Here is an 18,481-nt window from a genome sequence, read left to right as displayed (position 1 = left end):
GCAAAGTGTCTGTGAGGATGCAACATTCTCAGGGGTTACATATGAACATACATACATGGGTGTGCAGTAGATTGATCCAGTCCGTGTACTGCACACCTGAAAGCACTTTGGAGTGCATCTTCCATTTCTAGCTCCCCCTAAGAAGGAAGCAGCTCTTGCTCTTGAGAGCTTTTTGTGATGCAGCTGCATGCAGTATGTGGAGATCACCAAGTTTGATTTCATAAGCATATTCCCACTCCAGATTATGTAGTGTGCTCATTTCCATTGGTCCTCTTTAAAAAGTAAAAACATAAAACCATAGGGGAAGTTCCATAATCTATTTGCACCTACATGCACACATGAGTATTTGTCTTTAGATAAGTATTTAGAGCTAATCACAAACTTGCAGAAGCAGCAGCTTCTGGACTAAAACTCTCTGTCATAAGACCCTGTGCAGAACCGCTCTTATATAGTCTTCTGTTTCAGCTTCCTAATGCTTGGATCCTAGCAGACTGCAGTGGAGGCTGCATTAGATTTTTGTGAAACAGCTGCTTTATGTTACATTTTAATGTCATAATAACATTTTACATAGATTTTCTAATTATGAACATTAAACTGTTTAGCAATGCTGAATGTAGATTACATTTCAAGCAAATTTTGGAACAAGGTCTTATGAGGCTCAGCCAAAATGCCCCCAGTATGCTGGAAGCCAACCTTGAAAAAATGTTCATAGGAAGATCTACTTGTATTTGCATTCACGCTAAAAAGAATATTTTTATCTCCAATATTTTTGTTGTCCTAGATACTGAAAACGCTGATACTTATGTCTTAAAAAACAAAGTTTGAAGGCAAAGTTTGAAGGATATGTATCTGGTCTTTACCTAAATACCGAAGGCAAATTTCTGGTTTGGTACAAACTTAACCATTTTGCCAAATGAAATATAACAGCTGTCTGTGCTTCCAGTCTCAGTTCCAGCTTGAGCTAGTACAAATTCCAGAAGAGGCAGAATCCAGTTATTTAGCACAGGTTACTTGAGTCTTTATCTGAGTGAACAATTAAATTCATCCAGGAGGCTGTGTGTAGGCACTCTGTGGCTCATAAATGAGAGTGCTTATTTTGAAGAGCAGTATCTCAAGAAGGATCCCATGAGTAAAGGCACATACTACAGCTAGGAAGACATAAGACTGTTGTGAAAGCTCAAATCCTGTGAGAGTACAGCAGCAGGTGATGGTAATCTCATGAAGACTGAACACACATGCATAGTTACTTTGTATTGAGAACAGTCCACTCTGAAGGTATAAAATATGTCAGGAGGAGAAAGTATACTTGGGTGTGAGATTTTCAGGTTTTGGTCATTTGGGTTTTTTACCTCTTTGCTAGACAAATACTGTTAGTGATTTTTCTTGTCCACACTAGTCTTATTTCAAGTTGTTTTGTGTTTTGTTGGGGTTTTTTTCAACTGACAAGCATGCTGATAATTTCTGTTCTTCATTTGTTTGGATGACAGAGCTTTTGGTGTCCTCAGAAATGTATGCTTAAATCTAATGTTATGTGGTTAAACTGTCAAATTGGATTCTATGGTGTTTAAAAAGAATGCCAGGAACAGAGCAGAAAGGAATTATAGGCAACCAGGTGCCCACATCCACAGAGAGGCAATGGGGACACAGCTCAGGAGCATAAATGTGGTGGTCATTCGGGTTCTTTTGCTCCCATTTGGTGGACAGGAGCAAAAGTGGTTAGTGTGTCATAACAGCAAACTTCAGAGGCTTAATCACATGGGGTAGCCTCTGAAACAAAGGGAACTCTCCTGTCTGAGCATTGCTGCTGAGCATCTGAAGCATCCATATCTTTCTAGGAAAAGGGAAAACAATTCAGCGCAAGGCTAAGCCACAGAAGAAGCGGGAAGAAAAGGACAGAAGAGGGAAAGGAAAGCCACAGGAGGATGAGCTAAAGGATTCCTTGGCAGATGATGACAGTTCTTCAACCACAACAGAAACCTCCAACCCAGATACAGAGCCACTTCTCAAAGAGGTACGACACTGCTGAGAAAAGGAGGCCCTTGTATGGCTGTGTGTCACCTGTTGGAATAGGGACACGGTCTCTCTTCCCCACACCATCCTCATGTAATACCTAATAAAGGAAGAGTGTTAATTAAAAAGCACCTTTCCCAATTCTTGCCTTCACTGCATCAGATCTGCACCTCTGAGTGTGAACATGCTTGAGCCCTGTAGTCTCAGGACTAAAAATGCCCAGGTGACTGTGGCTTGAATTAGCCAGCAGCTGTCAGCAGCATTGTGTGATTATCTGCTGGCCTGTTTTATTTGCAGAATAAAATGCCAAAGTGTGGATGCTAATTTCATTCAGTAATTAACGTGCATGCTAAATCATGTCTTTTGCCAGTTATAAAGGCTCAGATCGATGGTGGTAACTTGTCAGCACATAGTTAACTTAATTGCCTTATACAATACCCCTGCCTTTGCTTAACTTATTCGGTTCACATGCTCCAAGGTAATAAACTAATGTCTATAATTTGTGTAGTGGTTGGATTGTCATAGACATTTTGTCCTAAAGCAAACTCTGACAAAGGAGAGGTAATTCCAAAGGGAAGAAAACCAATCCTAAATTTTGATATCTTAAATTTTAACTTTGTAAAAGACAGGGATTATAGCTGTGGGAGAAAAGAAATCCATGGGATATATTTTAAATGTTACAGTTTAGAAAGTTGTCACTTGAAAGTTACTGTTATTTTCAGGATGGGTATTTGAGAATATACTTGTATTTAGAAATTCTTAGAAGTGTGGTTAAAGAAAATAATAAATTGAATGGTGAAGTTGCTCATATTATTTGCTTTGTTGAAAAGTGTGCTTTAGGTGGCCTGGATTGCATGCAGCAGATGCAGTAAAGGTCTCAGTACAGAGCTAGCATCATATTAAATAGACTCGGAGGCCGTGGCCAAGGGAGCTGTGTATTTTCAAACATCAGATCTCCTTGAAACTCATTAATTTGTATTTCCATTTCTGCTTCTCAAAATAGAAAAAATAGAAACAATATTTTATAGGCAAACTTATTAAGTCATGAAAAAATACTTTAAATACTGAAAAAATGCTCATGTTTTCCAACAGCATTCTTTCCTCTGCCCTCTTTATGTGTGTTCTGATGCAAGAGGGACTTTGCTTTTTATGCTTATTAATGTGATGTTATGTCTTTTATAGGAACCTGAGAAACAAAAGGGAAAAGTTATAGCAGAAAAACCTGAAAATGAAATAGTCCCAGTAAAACAGAAAACCAAAAAAGTGCTTACAAGTATCAAGAAAGAAATCCCTGTAGATGTGAAAACCAGGTAAGCATAATGAAGGCTGTTTAGTAGGGAAAGTATCATGTTTAAAGGGAAGATGGATTGATAAAAATATCTGTATTTGACTGTTGTAGCTGCCAGTTTGGCAAGCGCCAACAATAGGTACCTTTGAGCAGCTTCCTCTTCCTTCCTGATGTCAGGGAATATCTGAAGCTTGCAAAAAATAAATTAGTTAATGGAAACACAGCACATAAGCAAGAGCTAAATCCAGTGATGAAAATCAGGCAAAGCGATGTTAAGGTTTTTATAACAGGTATTGCATACAAAAAGTGGGCTTAATGCATCTAGGGACAGCACACGGAATCAGCATTAATGTGAGTGCCTTTAGCTGCCCTTGGGAAACTGTGGCCTCAGTTCCTTTTTCATCATATCATAGAGTAAGGTTAGTCTTGGATGCTTTATTAAAGGAAGCTGCTGCCACTGCCAGTCCCTGTCCCTTACTGGCATGCGGTTGATTGCAGAGCACAGATAGGGAGAAACGTGAAGAATCTTAGTCTTTCTATAGCTAGTTCATTCCAAAATAGTATTGTGAAATCAGATTGGTATCCAAGTGCCACAAAAGTAAACTTTACCAAATGGAGGTATGGTGTATCAGCTGCGTTTTTCCTGCTGTAATTAATAGTAGACTGAGTTTACAGTTAGAAGAAATTAATGTTCAAAATATTTCTGAAAACATTGCCTGGCAATGTTTCCTCCTTATTTATTCTAACAATTATGTTCTTTGCTTTATCTTATAACTCACAAGTTCATTATGTGTGACAGTTTTCAAAGGCCACAATGACAGCTGGCTTGGAATTCTTCTGCAAGAAACAGGGAAAATAGTTCCCCCTAGAAGGTTTGAGAGACAGCATCCAGCATCAATTACCTGGAGAAAAGGAGCAATATTCTGCCAATTGAATTTGGTGGTACACTTAAGTAGATATATATTATTGATTAAAAACCAGTCCTGTATATTTAGGTCAATAGTGTATTAGGAGCGTGGGATCTGACAGGGGTGTATAGGGGTAGAGTAGAAACAGGGCAGCTGCCATTTCTTGTTGCCTCTGTATAATCAAATGGGTTTTGTGATCCTGGAGCTCCAGGGTGAAAGCTGCTTCTGGAACATGAGTAAGCCTAGTACAATGTGTGGAGCAGTGTGGTCGTGTGTGTGTGTGTGAAAGTGCTTTTCAGTACTTTAGAGCTTTGAAATAAAATAATTTCTGTTTTCTTTTAGTCCCTTGGAATTGTCTTATACTCCCCCACTGGAAAACAAGCAGCGCAAAACCTTTCCATCCAAGATCTCTACACCACACCTTTTGTCGAGTAGCTCTAAATCAAGAAACCTCCCCAAAACAAGAGGTAGTGTGAGGCTGTTTTTTGTAAATACCTCAAGAGTTTTATATCATTGTCTTTAACCCCTCCTGTATGCTAAATTCTAAGTCTGGTGTGAGAAGAAAATAACTCAGTTTTTTATCCACACACTTGGTTTTTCTTTTGTTTTAATAGGTCCAAGCAGTAAGTTAATGGAGAACAGGCCATCAGTATTAGCAAAATTTCTCCCCAGTGGTTCTGCACAAGAGCTAGGAAACACCAGCAGCTCAGAAGGGGAAAAGGATTCTCCACCACCAGAGTGGGACTCTGTGCCTCTCCACAAAGCTGGCAGCTGTAAGTAAATCACTAGACAATGGCAGAATGGGTGTTCTGCCTTCAATATCTGTAGACAGACTTGATCTATTTATAGATCTTCCTGTCTCCTTTTCATTGCATAGCTGAGTTCATTTTTCTGGTGTAGGCCCCATATTGGTAGCATCTGTTATGATTTGGGAGGTTTGAAAATGGTGTGGGCAGAACGTAGGTCACTCTACAGCTCTCCAGTGATGAACAGGATTCAGAAACTGCTGGAGAAATTGAGAAAATTATAATTACTGCTCAAAAAAAAAAAGTATTTTCTACAGTAAATGGGGTTTTGCTTGGTCAGTTCTGCTCCAGCCAAATTTGGAGGTAATTAGATTATTTGCCCTTGAGAGGGAACACTAAAAACACCTTAATGCAATGGTTAGCTTGGGACACTGTTACAATTTTTGTGGTTGCATTGTAAATCCCTTGTGTGGGAACCAACTCACCTCCTCCTGGTTGTTTGTGTTGCAAATCAGTCTCTCTGAAAAAAAACAGCAGACCTAAATAACCATAGGTGAACATAGAGAAGGAGCTTCTGCTTCCATCACTGGGAGCAAACAGCCTTTCTCATAATTCCTCCATTTGACCAGAAGGGATAGCAGAAGTTTGAGAAGCCTTTGTTTTGTGTTTCTCTTTACAGCCACAGACAACCTCTATAAGCTCTCTCTGCAAACCCTGAACGCAGACGCCTTCCTGAAGCAGCGGCAGCCCTCTCCAACACCCGCCTCTCCATCTCCCCCTCCTCCTGCCACATCCTTTGCTTTCGGGCCACGGGGAGGCACTTACAGCAGCATTGTCAACAGCAGCTGCAGCAAGTGAGTCCAGATCCTGCCTCCTACTGATTTCCCAGGCACTGAGCACTTGTGGAGCTGTGCTTCACAGGGGGCATCTCCCTATTCCCCATTTCCTCTTCCCACGGAAACTGCAGATACACCACTGGGCATATCTTGCCTTGCTGTACAACATGGTAGATTGGAAAAAATGTGCAATGACGTAAATCTGTTAAGCTGTTATAAGCATGTTCTTGAATGCTAGCTTAAATTGCTGCTTTTTTAATCAAACTGCTGAAATCCAAAACCTTACTCTTTTTTACCCTTTTATTTTTTGGTTTCTTTGTCATTTTAGTGAAACAAAAAACAAGCAACCTAATGGTACCAAACATAAGCTGGCAAAGGCAGCTTCTCTTCCAGGCAGGAATGGAAACCCCACTTTTGCTGCTGTAGCTGCAGGTTATGACAAAAGTCCAGGTACTAGAACCAGTTTGAAGTTCTTACTAATCCCAAATATATCCTGAATATTCTGTTATTTTTCTGGGGTTTATTTTACTTATTTTTTACATACATGTTCTTGCAGGTGGCAGTGGTTTACCAAAGGTTTCTCCAAGCAAGACAGATGTTTCCAGCAATATCAGCATTTCCCACACAGTTGTTGACAGTGATGGCTCTGACAGGTAATTTTTATATTCTCTAGGCAAATACCTGGACCCCTAGAAAAGAAAATTGAGTATTAATGGTATTTTGAAGGGAGTGACAGAATTCATTCTGGTTAGGCTTTTTTTAAACTATTTTTAAAGTCTAGGCACATTATCTCTCATCTTGCAGAAAAGTTTAGGAGTTGCAAGTGGCTCAAAAGTAGAGAGAAAGATGTTCTGGATGTGATGAGAGCCTTTTCCTCCTCATTCCAAGTAACTCAACGTTCTGTTCCTGGGCATCCACACAATGAGAAAACAGTTTGGCCCTCTCAGTGCTGAGGAGTGTGTACCAAGGTCACTTCAAGGGTCACAAGCAGAGTACCTTGCTTTACAGCAAAGCCTTTCACTCCTGTTTTAACACAGAGACCAGAACTGTCAGTGGGCTTTGTGCTTTCAGTAGGAGCAGGGCAGAGCTGCACTCAGTCACACTCTCTGAGGCACATCTTTTCTGACATTTTGGCAGTTAGTTGTAAAAAGCAGTAACCTTTCTGGAGTAGAAAAGAGACTTGAATTCAAATTTCCCTATGTAAAGGAATTACTTTCAGAGTGAGGTTTGTGCATTGGAGTTTTTGTTTGTTTTGGTGGATGTTTAGCACTGGCTCCAGTTAACTCAGCTGTTACTTTTAAGAAGCTTGTCCATGGGTGTATTTGTATCCCTTCCAAGTCACTGTAAATTTTATCTGCTTGAGAAAAAAACTGTACTATGCCTTGGACTCCATGAGTTTTCTGAGCAACTGATCAAAATAGCTACTCTTATGTTTGTTTGATACTCATTCTACACATTAAAGAGCACTGTCTTTATTATTGTGCTACTCCAGGGTGGGTGTATACACAGGAAAATGTATATCACCAAAATCTATTGTTAAAAGAAAACCAAACTGATTTCCTAACTCTTGATCACCATTAAATATTTATTTAGTATGTTTAAATATATATATATATATTTATATGTATATATATAAAAATATATGTACACACATACTTTTGTGTATAGATCAGTAATTTAATATTGTCAATAGTATTGTGTTAATAAGTAGTGTATTGCTTTTTTGTTCCTCCATAAAATGTAGTTCGGGTTTGTGGAGTCCTATCAGCAATCCCAGCAGTCCTGATTTCACACCTCTCAACTCCTTCTCTGCATTTGGACACTCTTTTAACTTAACTGGAGGTGAGTTCTCCTGTTCAAATATTTTCCCATATTCAAGTAAAGGTAGAGAGATGTTGTGTCTTTGTTCCACTGATCTAAATACAGTGTTTCCATCCTCACTCCTGAAAGGGAAGACTGTGTAGGAACATTTGGTGTTATATTCTGAGTTTCACTCCAGAGAAAGTTAGTGAAATCTCACAGAGTGTTTGATGGACTGAGAATGCTTGGGTTTGGAGTTTCTCTGCTGCAGTAAAATTTCTGGGTTTTGGGGGTTATTTCCTTAGTCTTCTTCCTCTCCATCCCTCCCCCAAAACTTTACTGTAGGTGCCACAAATGTGCCAGTAGGCCTGTGGTTTCCTGAGCATAAACACCTGCTTATAACCATGGCTCTGTTAAGTGAGGCAGTGGCACAGACCTCGGGTTGGTTTCCTCTTGTGTTTTCCTGCAGTATTTGTATAGCTGCACTATGAACTGGTGCATACTAAACCCAGCAATTAATTAATTAATGTACTTAAATATTTGGATAAATTGCCATAAATGTAATAGAGGTGGCCAGGTATTGAAATTGCAGGGCGTGGATGCTCTGTGTACTTGGGCACGTGTGGTGTGTTTTGAGGTGAAAAGATGATAAGCCAAGTAAACTTTGGATGTGGCATCGGTGTCTACTGATAAAATGCTATTTACTGCAACAGTTTGATGTCTGCTGGAAATGCAAACAATGGCAGCTGCTGCTGTGGGGTTCTTTCTTCTTCATCAGCAACACTTGGCACCCATGGCTCTGAGGGAACCAGTAAAAGGCCTGGGATCAGTTCTGTGTGTGAGAAACAGGCAAACTATGTCTGCTGGTTCTCCCTTTTCCTTCTCATAGCAGAGATGGAGTCAGGGCTGGGCCACTCCCAGTGCTGCCTCTTCTCTGGAATCACCTGGGAAGGGAGTGCTGCAGTCACAAAGAACTGCCAGGACTCTGAGTGCTGCTGTGCTTAGGCTGGACTGAATTACTCACAGCAAGGGTCCAACTCTTTCCCCACTATAACCATGACAAACTTTGTGGCCCTGTATGATGCTGGTCACATGAGATGAGATTTGTATTACTGTGTGACCTCTTCTAATGTCACTGCAGCAGGTCCTGCTAGAAAAATATGGGAAATAACGGTGAAAAGTATTGTTCTTGGGAAAAGAGGAAGAGTAATGTACTCATTTTTTACTTCATTTTATTTTTAGAGGTTTTTAGCAAGCTTGGTTTAGCTCGATCTGCTTATGGGCAGGATGTTCAGAGAAACTGGAATGAGTTCAATAATGTTCCATCATCCATCTGGGATCCTTCAGCTACAGATTCTGTACCCTCCTGGCCAACAAGCTCAAGTTCCCCAACTCATACAACTGCAGTAAGTATTCAGTCCAAATACAGTGGTTTATTACTGTTACCAACCTGTTCTGATGTGCCATATAATTTAATTCAGAGGAATTGGGGATGAAAAGAAATTAACTGAAGAATAAAAGAAGAGGGAATTTACATATATTCATCTTGGTGTATTTAAGTTGACATGGCTGTTGGACAAAGAGTTATTAGTCTCCTCACTTGCAAATGATGAATCCATGTACACTGCTTCCTATAAAAATATTTGTCACAAGAGCACCTTGCAGCACTTAAAGTGTATTCTGCTCCCACCTCCTTCAGGTTTGCTCCTGTGCCATGGCTGGACACTGCATATGTTACTTCAGATTTGATGGACAGTTGCAAAATATGATAACTGCCACACTTTGATTCTGCTTTCTGAATTCAGTATTGTACCTGTTTGTAAATTAACAAAAGGTCCCAGAAAAAAACTATCTAAAAGACCTTAAATATATTCTTTTCAGTTTAGGAAAAAACACTGAAGGAATGAATACAGAGTGAAGTCTTTAAATTGACTGCTTATTTTGATGAAGATTTTGAGTATAGCAAAAGAAGGAGAAAACCCCAACTTTACAGATTGTAGTGCTGCACTGTCATCCTTGTGTCAGACTAGAACTTAGGCTGCAACAGCTGTCTTCACTGCCAGCTGAAATCCTTCTTCATGTTGACTTCTGAAAATGTTTTTGTAGTGAGTAAGAGGCAGTGTTTACTTCACCTGGGAGCAGTTCAGATGGAGTGGGGGAAGGCAGGGACAGGGGAAGCCAAAGAAGGTCACACAGCTTCTTATAGTCACAGGCTTGCAGATCCCATCCTTGTCATGTGGTTACAGCCAGAGCTGGAACCTCACTGAAACTATGTAAGGAAAGATGTTTGGATTTTGGTCACATGGAGGGCAGGTTTCTCAGCATTTGATAGAGGGAGGGCTTGAGGACAACCAGAACAAGCTCTCTAGCTCTCAACTCGTATTTCCCAGCTGCTTCTGAAAAATATTTAGAAGTGTGCTTCAGGAAGCATCAAGATGGAAGCCAGACAAATGATATAGAAGAAGTGTCAGGTACTCAATTTTAAGTACTTTGATTTGGGAGGAGATATTTTAGGAGCTTACTCAAGGAGAAGATCACAAACAAGAAGCAGGCAGCAAACTGACTGAAATACTCAAGGCTATTATAAATGATAGGGGTGTTTTCAAGTGGGTATGGCAAGCCAGAACAGGAAAACTTGGCTTTTCCTGTTACTGAGCCTCCTTGCTCTAGGTGCCTGATAAGAGAGCAGGTACCAGGCCAGGGCCCTGCCCTTCCTCTGTTCTGGGGCAAGAGCCAAAGCTATTGTTGCAAACAGCACTTAGGCAGTGGCTCCTGTGTTACCCTTTTTTCTAGGAAGGTTTCTGGAGAGTAGATTTTGGTTGTTCTTCCTTATTCCCCTTGCTTTCTCCTTGTATGCACAACTCTGCTTCTGTGCTAAGTAGCATTTGCCTCCTGGATCACATCTCCCCTCAGCCTGGCTGCCTTGGTGGTACTTCTCCCCAGGTTTCTTTCTAACCACATTCTCCTACTCCCCATTCCTCTGTTTCTCTGTGTGTAGTTCTGCCTGCCAGCCACTTTGAACCTTCTTCCACCAGCCTTGAAAGGGCATAGCAGGTGCTCTTCTCTGCTGCTCCTTCTCCTGCTTGCTTCTGATTTATGAGTAAGCCTTTCTATCACAATCTCCCAAACACTTCTGGGACAAGTAGAAACAAATAGTTCCTGCCTCTTGCCTGCAGCAGGAAATAGGGTGGACTTTAAGTGTGTTAGGGTAGGTTCCTGAGCAGCAGAGCGAGTGTTTAGTGCTGTAGGCTTAGTAGTCTAAATGCTGGCATAGCTTAAATATAACCATTTATTTATGTGACAGTAATACACTGTGACCCTGGTCTGGCTCAGTTTCTCAGTGACATCGTAGACTCCTGATGATGTTGGCCTGGTTAACCCCCACATAATGCTCAGAACTCTTGGTAGCAAATTTTGTGGTGTGTTAGCATCCAGCCAGTTTCAGGTATGATTAGATTGAGCATGTCTTCTTCATTCTAGAGCAGAGAATAAAAACCCAAAAGGAAGAAATTTTCAGATTCTACCTTGTTTTCTTTCCTAAAGGGACTTTTATTTAAATCTTCAGATGCATGGTACACTGATACTGGTTAACCTTTAGTGTGTGTTATCTAAGGGCAGAGATCTCGGGAAGGGGTGCCCTATCTCCAGCCAGTAAATCCAAACATAAGGATGCTTGCAATTAACAGCACTTACTCAACAAGTCTGCTGCCTTTTGGGTGTATCAAGTTTCCAGTGTATTTGCAAATTGAATTTACAGCTTATGTACATTAAATCTGTTGACACTGGGTTAAGTAGTGCCAGAAGCCTACATGTAGCAGGTTCTGTGCTAATATTAGCAGAAAGTTATGCTAACCTTTCTCATCTCCATCTTTGGCTGCTTCCTGGTATCACTTTCCACCACACCACAGGTCAGGTTCCTCTGCTTGCTGTTTGCTACTGTTTGGGCTTTAGTAAAATACAGTTGAGAGAACCTGGGCCTTGTGTTCCTGCATATATTTTCTAGGCTTCCTGTACCTGTCCTATATATCTCAGATTCATTTGTGATGTGTTGTAACTCACCTGCATCTGCACCATCACTATTTGTGAGAGACTTCCAAGTGTCTTGAAGCCAGGACAGACTTTATGGAATTCAGTGATAATTGGCCAGTTCTCCTATCCCCTCTCCCTTCATCTGGAAAAATTCTGGGTGGGGAAAAAGTACAAACTAGGAATATGGAATAGGTACAGTGGGACTGGACCACGAGTAGATTCATCCAAAACAGGCAAGGTCTGACTACAGGGCGATAAATCTGCAAACAGCAGATCTGCAAAAAGATGAAAAAAGGACTTTGCTGTTATCTTCCATTACAACTTGATTTATTTTGAGTCTTGAACCATGTTTATCTACCTCATATAACTAGTTTGCTTAAGCGTAAGTGTTCTGGCCCTTGTGTGTTGAACACTCCTAGTGCTTAAATTAGCTCTGCTATGGGGACATCTCAGCTGCAATGAAAACAGCTCGAAAGCTACAACGCGACTGCGCCCTGCAGCCTGTGCAGCTCCAGGAGCAGTCAGCTGCAGGAGCAGTGTGGTTCCTCTGGGCAAGCTCTAGGAAAGGGAGGTCAGAGCTCTGTGTTGCAGTGGGGATGGAAGGGGTTCCAGAGCAGGCTTCTTGATGCTGCTGCTCAGATACTTTTCTTTTGGGGGGCTGGAAGGTGGAAATCGAGGCTTACCAAACCACCACTTTCCTTGCTCTGTCTTTACTGCAGTCAATCCTGGGCAGCCCCAGTGGCCTGTGGTCCACCACTCCATTCAGCAGTTCCATTTGGTCAAGTAATCTCAACAGTGGCCTTCCCTTCACCACTCCAACAAACGCCTTGTCAGGCATTGATCTCATGGGTAGTGAAAACTCTGCTGCTGCTCCGCCGCCACCCGCTGCTGCCACCGTTGCCAATCCTGCTGAAGACATGGGACAGACCTACAATCCTTGGAGAATTTGGAGCCCAACGATTGGAAGAAGAAGTTCAGATCCTTGGTCAAATTCACACTATCCTCATGAAAACTAAAGCAAAAAGAAAGCACTCTTATCCAGGTCATGATACAATTCTGAATGCAAATTTTTGAAACGTTGTTTTCAGGCCGTTGCTTCCCCCAGCCCCACTCCCCCATCAGTCATGCTTTCATCACTCGCTCCTTTTCAAAGTCTGTCCTGCGATATGGTAGTGTGAGATTGCAGATAAGCTTGGAAATGTCTGGGTGTGGTCACAAATCCCAACTACAGCTAAAGCCTGTAAATATGAACAGTTTCACTGGTTTCATATTTTACCATCTGCCATCTTTATTTAGGAAATAATTTGAACTCTAAAATGGTCCTGGCATGCAATACTTTCATGAAAAGTTTGGGTTTTTAAATTTTTCCAGTGTTATCCTCCAAGTTCTAATTTAAAATCAAAAGGCACTTTGTGCTAAAATGCAGAGTATTTTTTTAAAATAAGGCTGTCTTTGTTAACACAGGTTGTAAGAATGTAAAAAAGGAAAAAAATCAACAAAAAATACCAACAAAACCAACACAAAACCTTAAGAGCAAAGTGGCTGAATGTAAGAGCATTCTGTTGAGACTGTAATACACTTTATGCTGTTTGTACATTTGTAAACCTGAATGCATTTTTAAGTTGAAGTGAAATGCACACAGCCAAGACTTGTGCAAGAAACAAGATACCATGTGCATTTCTTACAGATACAACTTTGGGTTGTACTTTAAAATAAATATGCTTTTTTCAAAATTTGTCTGCTGTAGTTCTGTTCCCCTTGTATTTTCTGAACTTGTGTGTTGATGACTCCACTTGGCACAGTGTTTGTGCCAAAATCTACTGCACACAGAGCCTGTGTTACCAGAAACTTCTCTGCAGATGAAACCTGGCTTCTCAACAGCGTGGGTTTGTATTGCAGCAGAGAATAGAAACTGTTTTCAGGGTTATGCAGTGCCACCCACTTGAAAATTCACTGGATAGCAAAAAGTTGGAAAAATGTCTACATTCTTGAGTTTCCAGGTATCAGGCATAAGAGCAGCTGCTGTTTATGCTACACCCATACCTTTGTAACACTGTTCTTGCATGGGTCTGAACAAGAATGTTACTATTCTTAGATATGATTTATCTGTCCCTGTAAGGTGCCTGTTTCCATTCATTAGCAGTAAGGCAAGCCCCAGTGACTGCATATATTCATCTGAGCTGAAGCCAAGTACAAATGAACCCTTCCATTGCCAGAAACCATTAACAGACACTAGCACTGTAAATTTACTTATGACTCAGTGGCACTGCTACCAATTTACAGCAGCAGGTGTTTATCAGAATCCATCCAGTAAAAGAGTAAGAACTGTATATTTTAGTTAATATTCCTTCTAGCATAAAGGTTATGTATGCAACAAAATATGAGTGTCCCATTTATTTAACAAAGGGAGCCCTTTTCCAGCTTGCTTTAAGTGAACAAACTCTCCAGGTGTCAGGCTGCTGCCTCTCTGGTGCCACCAGCAGAAGCTTAGAGATACAGATCTCCTGAATAGGAACCTGCTGTAACTCTTTTGTTCTTAAAATTTTGAATACTTCTAGAGCCACACCATGAAATGTTCAACTTGGATTTGTATGCAATTTCCCTCTGAGTAACTGAGCAAACAAGCCTCTTACTGCGTGAAAATAAAGAATAAGCAGTTAAGCTCCTGACGTGCCAGGGCATGCTTCTCTGCAAATGGAGCTTGGGAAGATAACTAGCAGTAACTTCAAGGTGAAGGGAGCTGCTTAAGGTCATATGCCACCTCTTTTACCCAGTAGCTGTTTACATTGGAATTGATTCCATGGAGGATAGAAGCAGAAATTAATTCTGTGATGATAATAGTCTGCTGTGGTTTAATCAGTGAGGGTAGGAATAAAAAATTCCGGTTTAGAACATTTCCTTTTGAACAAGACAAGGCAAAACACAAGTAATTTAGATGCCTTTCCCTGACCCACCCCCGCTTCCCCCCAAATGTGTGAGCCATTCCCTTGTGATAATGCAAATAACCGTGGCCACTATTAAAATATTCTTAGTTCTTGTTTTGGAAGAGCTTCCCCTTGAGCACAGTTCCAGTGAAACCACCTGAACTATGAAGATCTTTGACGCACAGTTTTCAGTTTGCTCAGAGGGGAAAAATCGTGTCTTTCTCCCAAGGGAAATATCCAAAGCCTGAACACTCCCTTAGTGTCCTACGTTGCTGCTCCAGGGTATTTTGGAGACCACCTTCACTTTGTTTTGCATACCTAAAGAAAGCAAAAGAGCTGCCTTAAAGAGAAGCCATAATTGCAATTGACAGGAATTTGGGTGAAATAAAATCTAGGTAAAAGTTTGGTGTACCTAAAGAAATCTCTGTGTATGGTACATGTACAAATGGGTTTTGCTGCCTCTTCCTGAGGTACCTGGTCTCCAGCTTCTATGGCATAGTCACTCTTAACATGCACTGAAAAATCTCTTAAGCAGAGGATGAGGTGTTAATGAGACAGAGGCATCCACCATCACACAATTTTGGAGAGGACAGGCCTCTTATGATGAGGTAAAAATAAAAAGGAATGAGATTTTGACAAAGCACATGCAGTTTTGCATAAAAATCTGGATGGGGTTGAAAACATTGCAGCGTGCTGGGAGGACAAACTGAGCGTGGGGAAATGTAAGGTCAAAAGCTGGGCAGCAAAGGTGACTGTTTGCAAAGGCAGCATGCAAAAGACTTGAAGCTCAGACACAAGGGAAGTTCTGTCTGGAGTAAAAAGAGCAGAGGAAAAAACATCTTAAAGTGCTCAGAAGACAGGCTGTCCTGGAAACTATGGAGCTCACAGCCCTTTGGATAATTTAAAACATTTCTTTGGAGTAGAATCAGGGCCAAACTGCCCTGAGTCAGCTCTGCTCTTCCAGATCTGGAAACTACAAGGAGTGCAAAGTTCCCGGCAAGGAAAACAAACGAGAAACAATTACCGTTCATTTTGGCAATTAGTTTTGTGCTCCTAAAGGGCAGTTCTGTTCTGCCAATGCTAAGAAATAAACTAAAAGCCTAAAAGGTTCCTGGCCTGTTACTAAAATCTGGAAGTCTGAGGTAGGAAGTATGGCCCTAACATGTGAAATCAGTTTAATTATCATGAGCTCTATTTCCAAAAGCCCTTGGTTATTTCACAGGTGCAGACACACTGGGCCCAGCCCTGGCCACAGCTCTGTCAGCAGCAGGGCAGGATGTGCCTGGGCCACTGGACTGGGAGGGAAACACAGAACTGGGGGGGTACCTGCCTCCAGGCAAGGTGGGAGGATAAGAATGTGAGTGAACAGCAGATTCCCAGCACTGGAGCACAATGTTGAAATCATGCAGAAGTTGTGCTCTGCACTTCAGCTGATGATGAGCTGTGCCTGATTGAATGAGGTAAAATGAGTACACAAAATATGAAGCTGTCTTCCACTGACACTATTTCACCCAGGTATTTTAACACTAAGTACAGCTTTAACTGGGCTTTGTCCGTTTTCCCAACCTTTAATTATGAGCAAGTTTTCTGAGCTCCAGTGTTTTGCCCTATGAAACAATGACCACTGCAGCTCTCAGTGAGTCAGTTTGTTAGAAGAGGGATTGAAAATAATCCAACTTCTGTATGGCTGTGCAACTGGAAGAGCATTCAGTCACCTTGTGTTAGACAGGTTCTGCTTCAAAACTGAGTCTTTTGCCCAATACCTGGTTTTGTCTAATGCCACTCAGTGATGGACTTCATGTTCAGCTGGTGCTTCAGTCACTTACATGCTAAAGCAGCCTTCAAGATGACTGGATCAGCATGCTCTTCAACAGCCCTCTGAACACAGCTTCTAACCATGCTTGCTGCTGCTGGTGTGCTGCTTCATACTGTGTAATCCAGCAGCAAGTAGGTCATTACCTTTTTAATCTATATCATCTATATCTATATATCTATATCTATATCTAATATAGATATGGAACATGAGGACAGTCCTGAACAAAGCTTCTTCTTTTTTTTTTTTTTTTTTTAAGCAGAACTGTGTAAAGGTAGCTGCTCAGATCCAAGGATATCAGTTGGATCAGCTGGTCTTAAACAGCAGATTACATTGTACCAAGAGAAGTGCAGAAAGAAGCAAATGTCAATACAGATTTTATGTCCACTTTCTAAGAAAATGCCCTTGAGGTGTTTCTGTCAAGCTGGGATCTCAAATAGTAGTCCTCCAGGAAGGACCCTCTATCTGAAAATTGAAGATCTGAAAATTCACTCTCTATTTGCCTATTGTGAAGCAAATTTTTGAGTCAGAGTGTCATTAGCATTGGATAAAGTGGGATCTTCAGGAGGTACACTCACTCTCCTGAAGTTTTTACCAGACAACACTCAAGTAGTCTTTGAGTGGCAGCAGGAAGTGAGTGGGATGTTCTCACACTGCAGTAACAAGCTTCACATGGGACTCTCTTGCAAGCTGTGAAAAATCACAGCTCAGTTACTTGCCCTAAACAAGCCAGAGCATCTGGAGTGTAGCATCCATAAGAGAGAGAAAAAGTATTGGCTGGGGAGGGCACAAAAGGAGTGGGGGTGGCTGGAGAGAGAATTAAATAGATACAGGCTGACCATTTTAGTTAAGGGATTAATAAAATTTTCCCAAAAGAAAAAAACTACACAAAGATAACCCCAAACCAAAACAAATTAGCTATTCTGGAAAGTTTCCTTAGTGTTTTTAGTATGAGTCCATGGCAGGATGAAATCACTGGTGTTTCAGCTTAGTTATAAGAATCTTGCTGGGAAACAAATGTACCAGGAAAGCAGCACCTGGAGCAGCTTCTGCCTCATCCAGCATCAATTCCTGGCCACTCTGGAGTTACTGGCAGGGAAGACACTGCTCACCAGAGAGAGTGAGCCATTAATCTGCTTTGTGGCAATGTAGGTCACAATAGAAGCCAGTGAGGATGGCCCACTGCCTGTCAAGAGGGAAATACGCAGAAAGTGGAATCAGAGGAGAGGCTGAAATGCTCCTTCAGTGGCTATTGTTGGCTTCCTGGAAGGGGGAAGGACTTTTAGCCCCTCTTCCTGCTCTAGCCTGTCCTTATCAGTCATTTCATTAGCAGCAAAATCCTGCCAACTCTATAAAGAGTCTGACAACAAACAATGAAGGTCCCTAAAACTAGGCAACATTCTTCATTAAATGAGTATGACTCAGCTTACAGCTCACAGGGGAATTCCTGATGTGCTAGAAATCTTTTGGGACAACAGTAATTTTAAGGAATATTCATTTATGTCTTATCCCAAACCAGAACTTTATTCCTGTGAGCTTCCCAAGCAGGTGTAGCTGCCAAACTTTGCCCACCTGCCAAATTCCGTTCTGTGGCTGAAGACTGGATCTCCAGTTCAAGGAGGTAAAAATCAACAGATCTTAAGAACACATCAATGGTTTCTTAACTCTTCAGGTAAACTGTGCAAAGGCCATAGCAGAAAATACTATATTAATGCTTTGAAATAATAGGGAGGCACACAAAGAATAAAATAGTTCAGTGGAATTTAGCATGATAGGGAGAAATTCAGATTTCACGTGAAAGTGAGGAAGGGAGGGTGGAAAAAAAGAGGTTTAGATTGGCTATTAGAAAAAACTTCTTCACCAAGAGTTGGTATATATTGGAACAGGCTGCTCAGGGAACTGGTGGAGTCACCATCCTTGGAGGTATTTAAAACATGTGTTGCACTAGAGGTCATATTTTAGTGATGGACTTGGCAGTGTTACATCAACAGTTGGACCTGATGTTCTGAAAGGTCTTTTCCAACCTAAATGGTTTTGTGGTCCTGTTCCTGTTAAAGATGGCCCTCTCTTTGAAGCAGCTGAACTCAACATTTTAAAGACATGCTCCAAATGGAAAACTCATCACAG

The 18,481-nt window shown here is 41.2% G+C and overlaps 1 protein-coding gene across 2 annotated transcripts in view; it reads left to right on the top strand.

Moving 5' to 3' along the window:
• Positions 1-13,296, top strand: part of TMEM131 (transmembrane protein 131) — a 93,502-nt gene extending 80,206 nt beyond the window's left edge. For both annotated transcript variants that reach the window (XM_084223631.1, XM_084223632.1), the window contains exons 32-41: positions 1,836-2,011; positions 3,193-3,320; positions 4,549-4,673; positions 4,821-4,979; positions 5,632-5,806; positions 6,117-6,238; positions 6,345-6,441; positions 7,533-7,630; positions 8,831-8,994; positions 12,337-13,296. In XM_084223631.1, coding sequence (XP_084079757.1) covers positions 1,836-2,011; positions 3,193-3,320; positions 4,549-4,673; positions 4,821-4,979; positions 5,632-5,806; positions 6,117-6,238; positions 6,345-6,441; positions 7,533-7,630; positions 8,831-8,994; positions 12,337-12,633 — 1,541 coding nt within the window. In that variant the 3' untranslated portion in view covers positions 12,634-13,296. The remainder of the gene's footprint in view (positions 1-1,835; positions 2,012-3,192; positions 3,321-4,548; positions 4,674-4,820; positions 4,980-5,631; positions 5,807-6,116; positions 6,239-6,344; positions 6,442-7,532; positions 7,631-8,830; positions 8,995-12,336) is intronic.
• Positions 13,297-18,481: the final 5,185 nt, after the last annotated feature.

This window comes from Fringilla coelebs, assembly GCF_963513975.1.
Source record: "Fringilla coelebs genome assembly, chromosome: 2".
NCBI classification, from domain to species: domain Eukaryota; kingdom Metazoa; phylum Chordata; class Aves; order Passeriformes; family Fringillidae; genus Fringilla; species Fringilla coelebs.
Note: the sequence above shows the minus strand (reverse complement) of the source record. Positions and strands in the feature narration are given on the sequence as shown.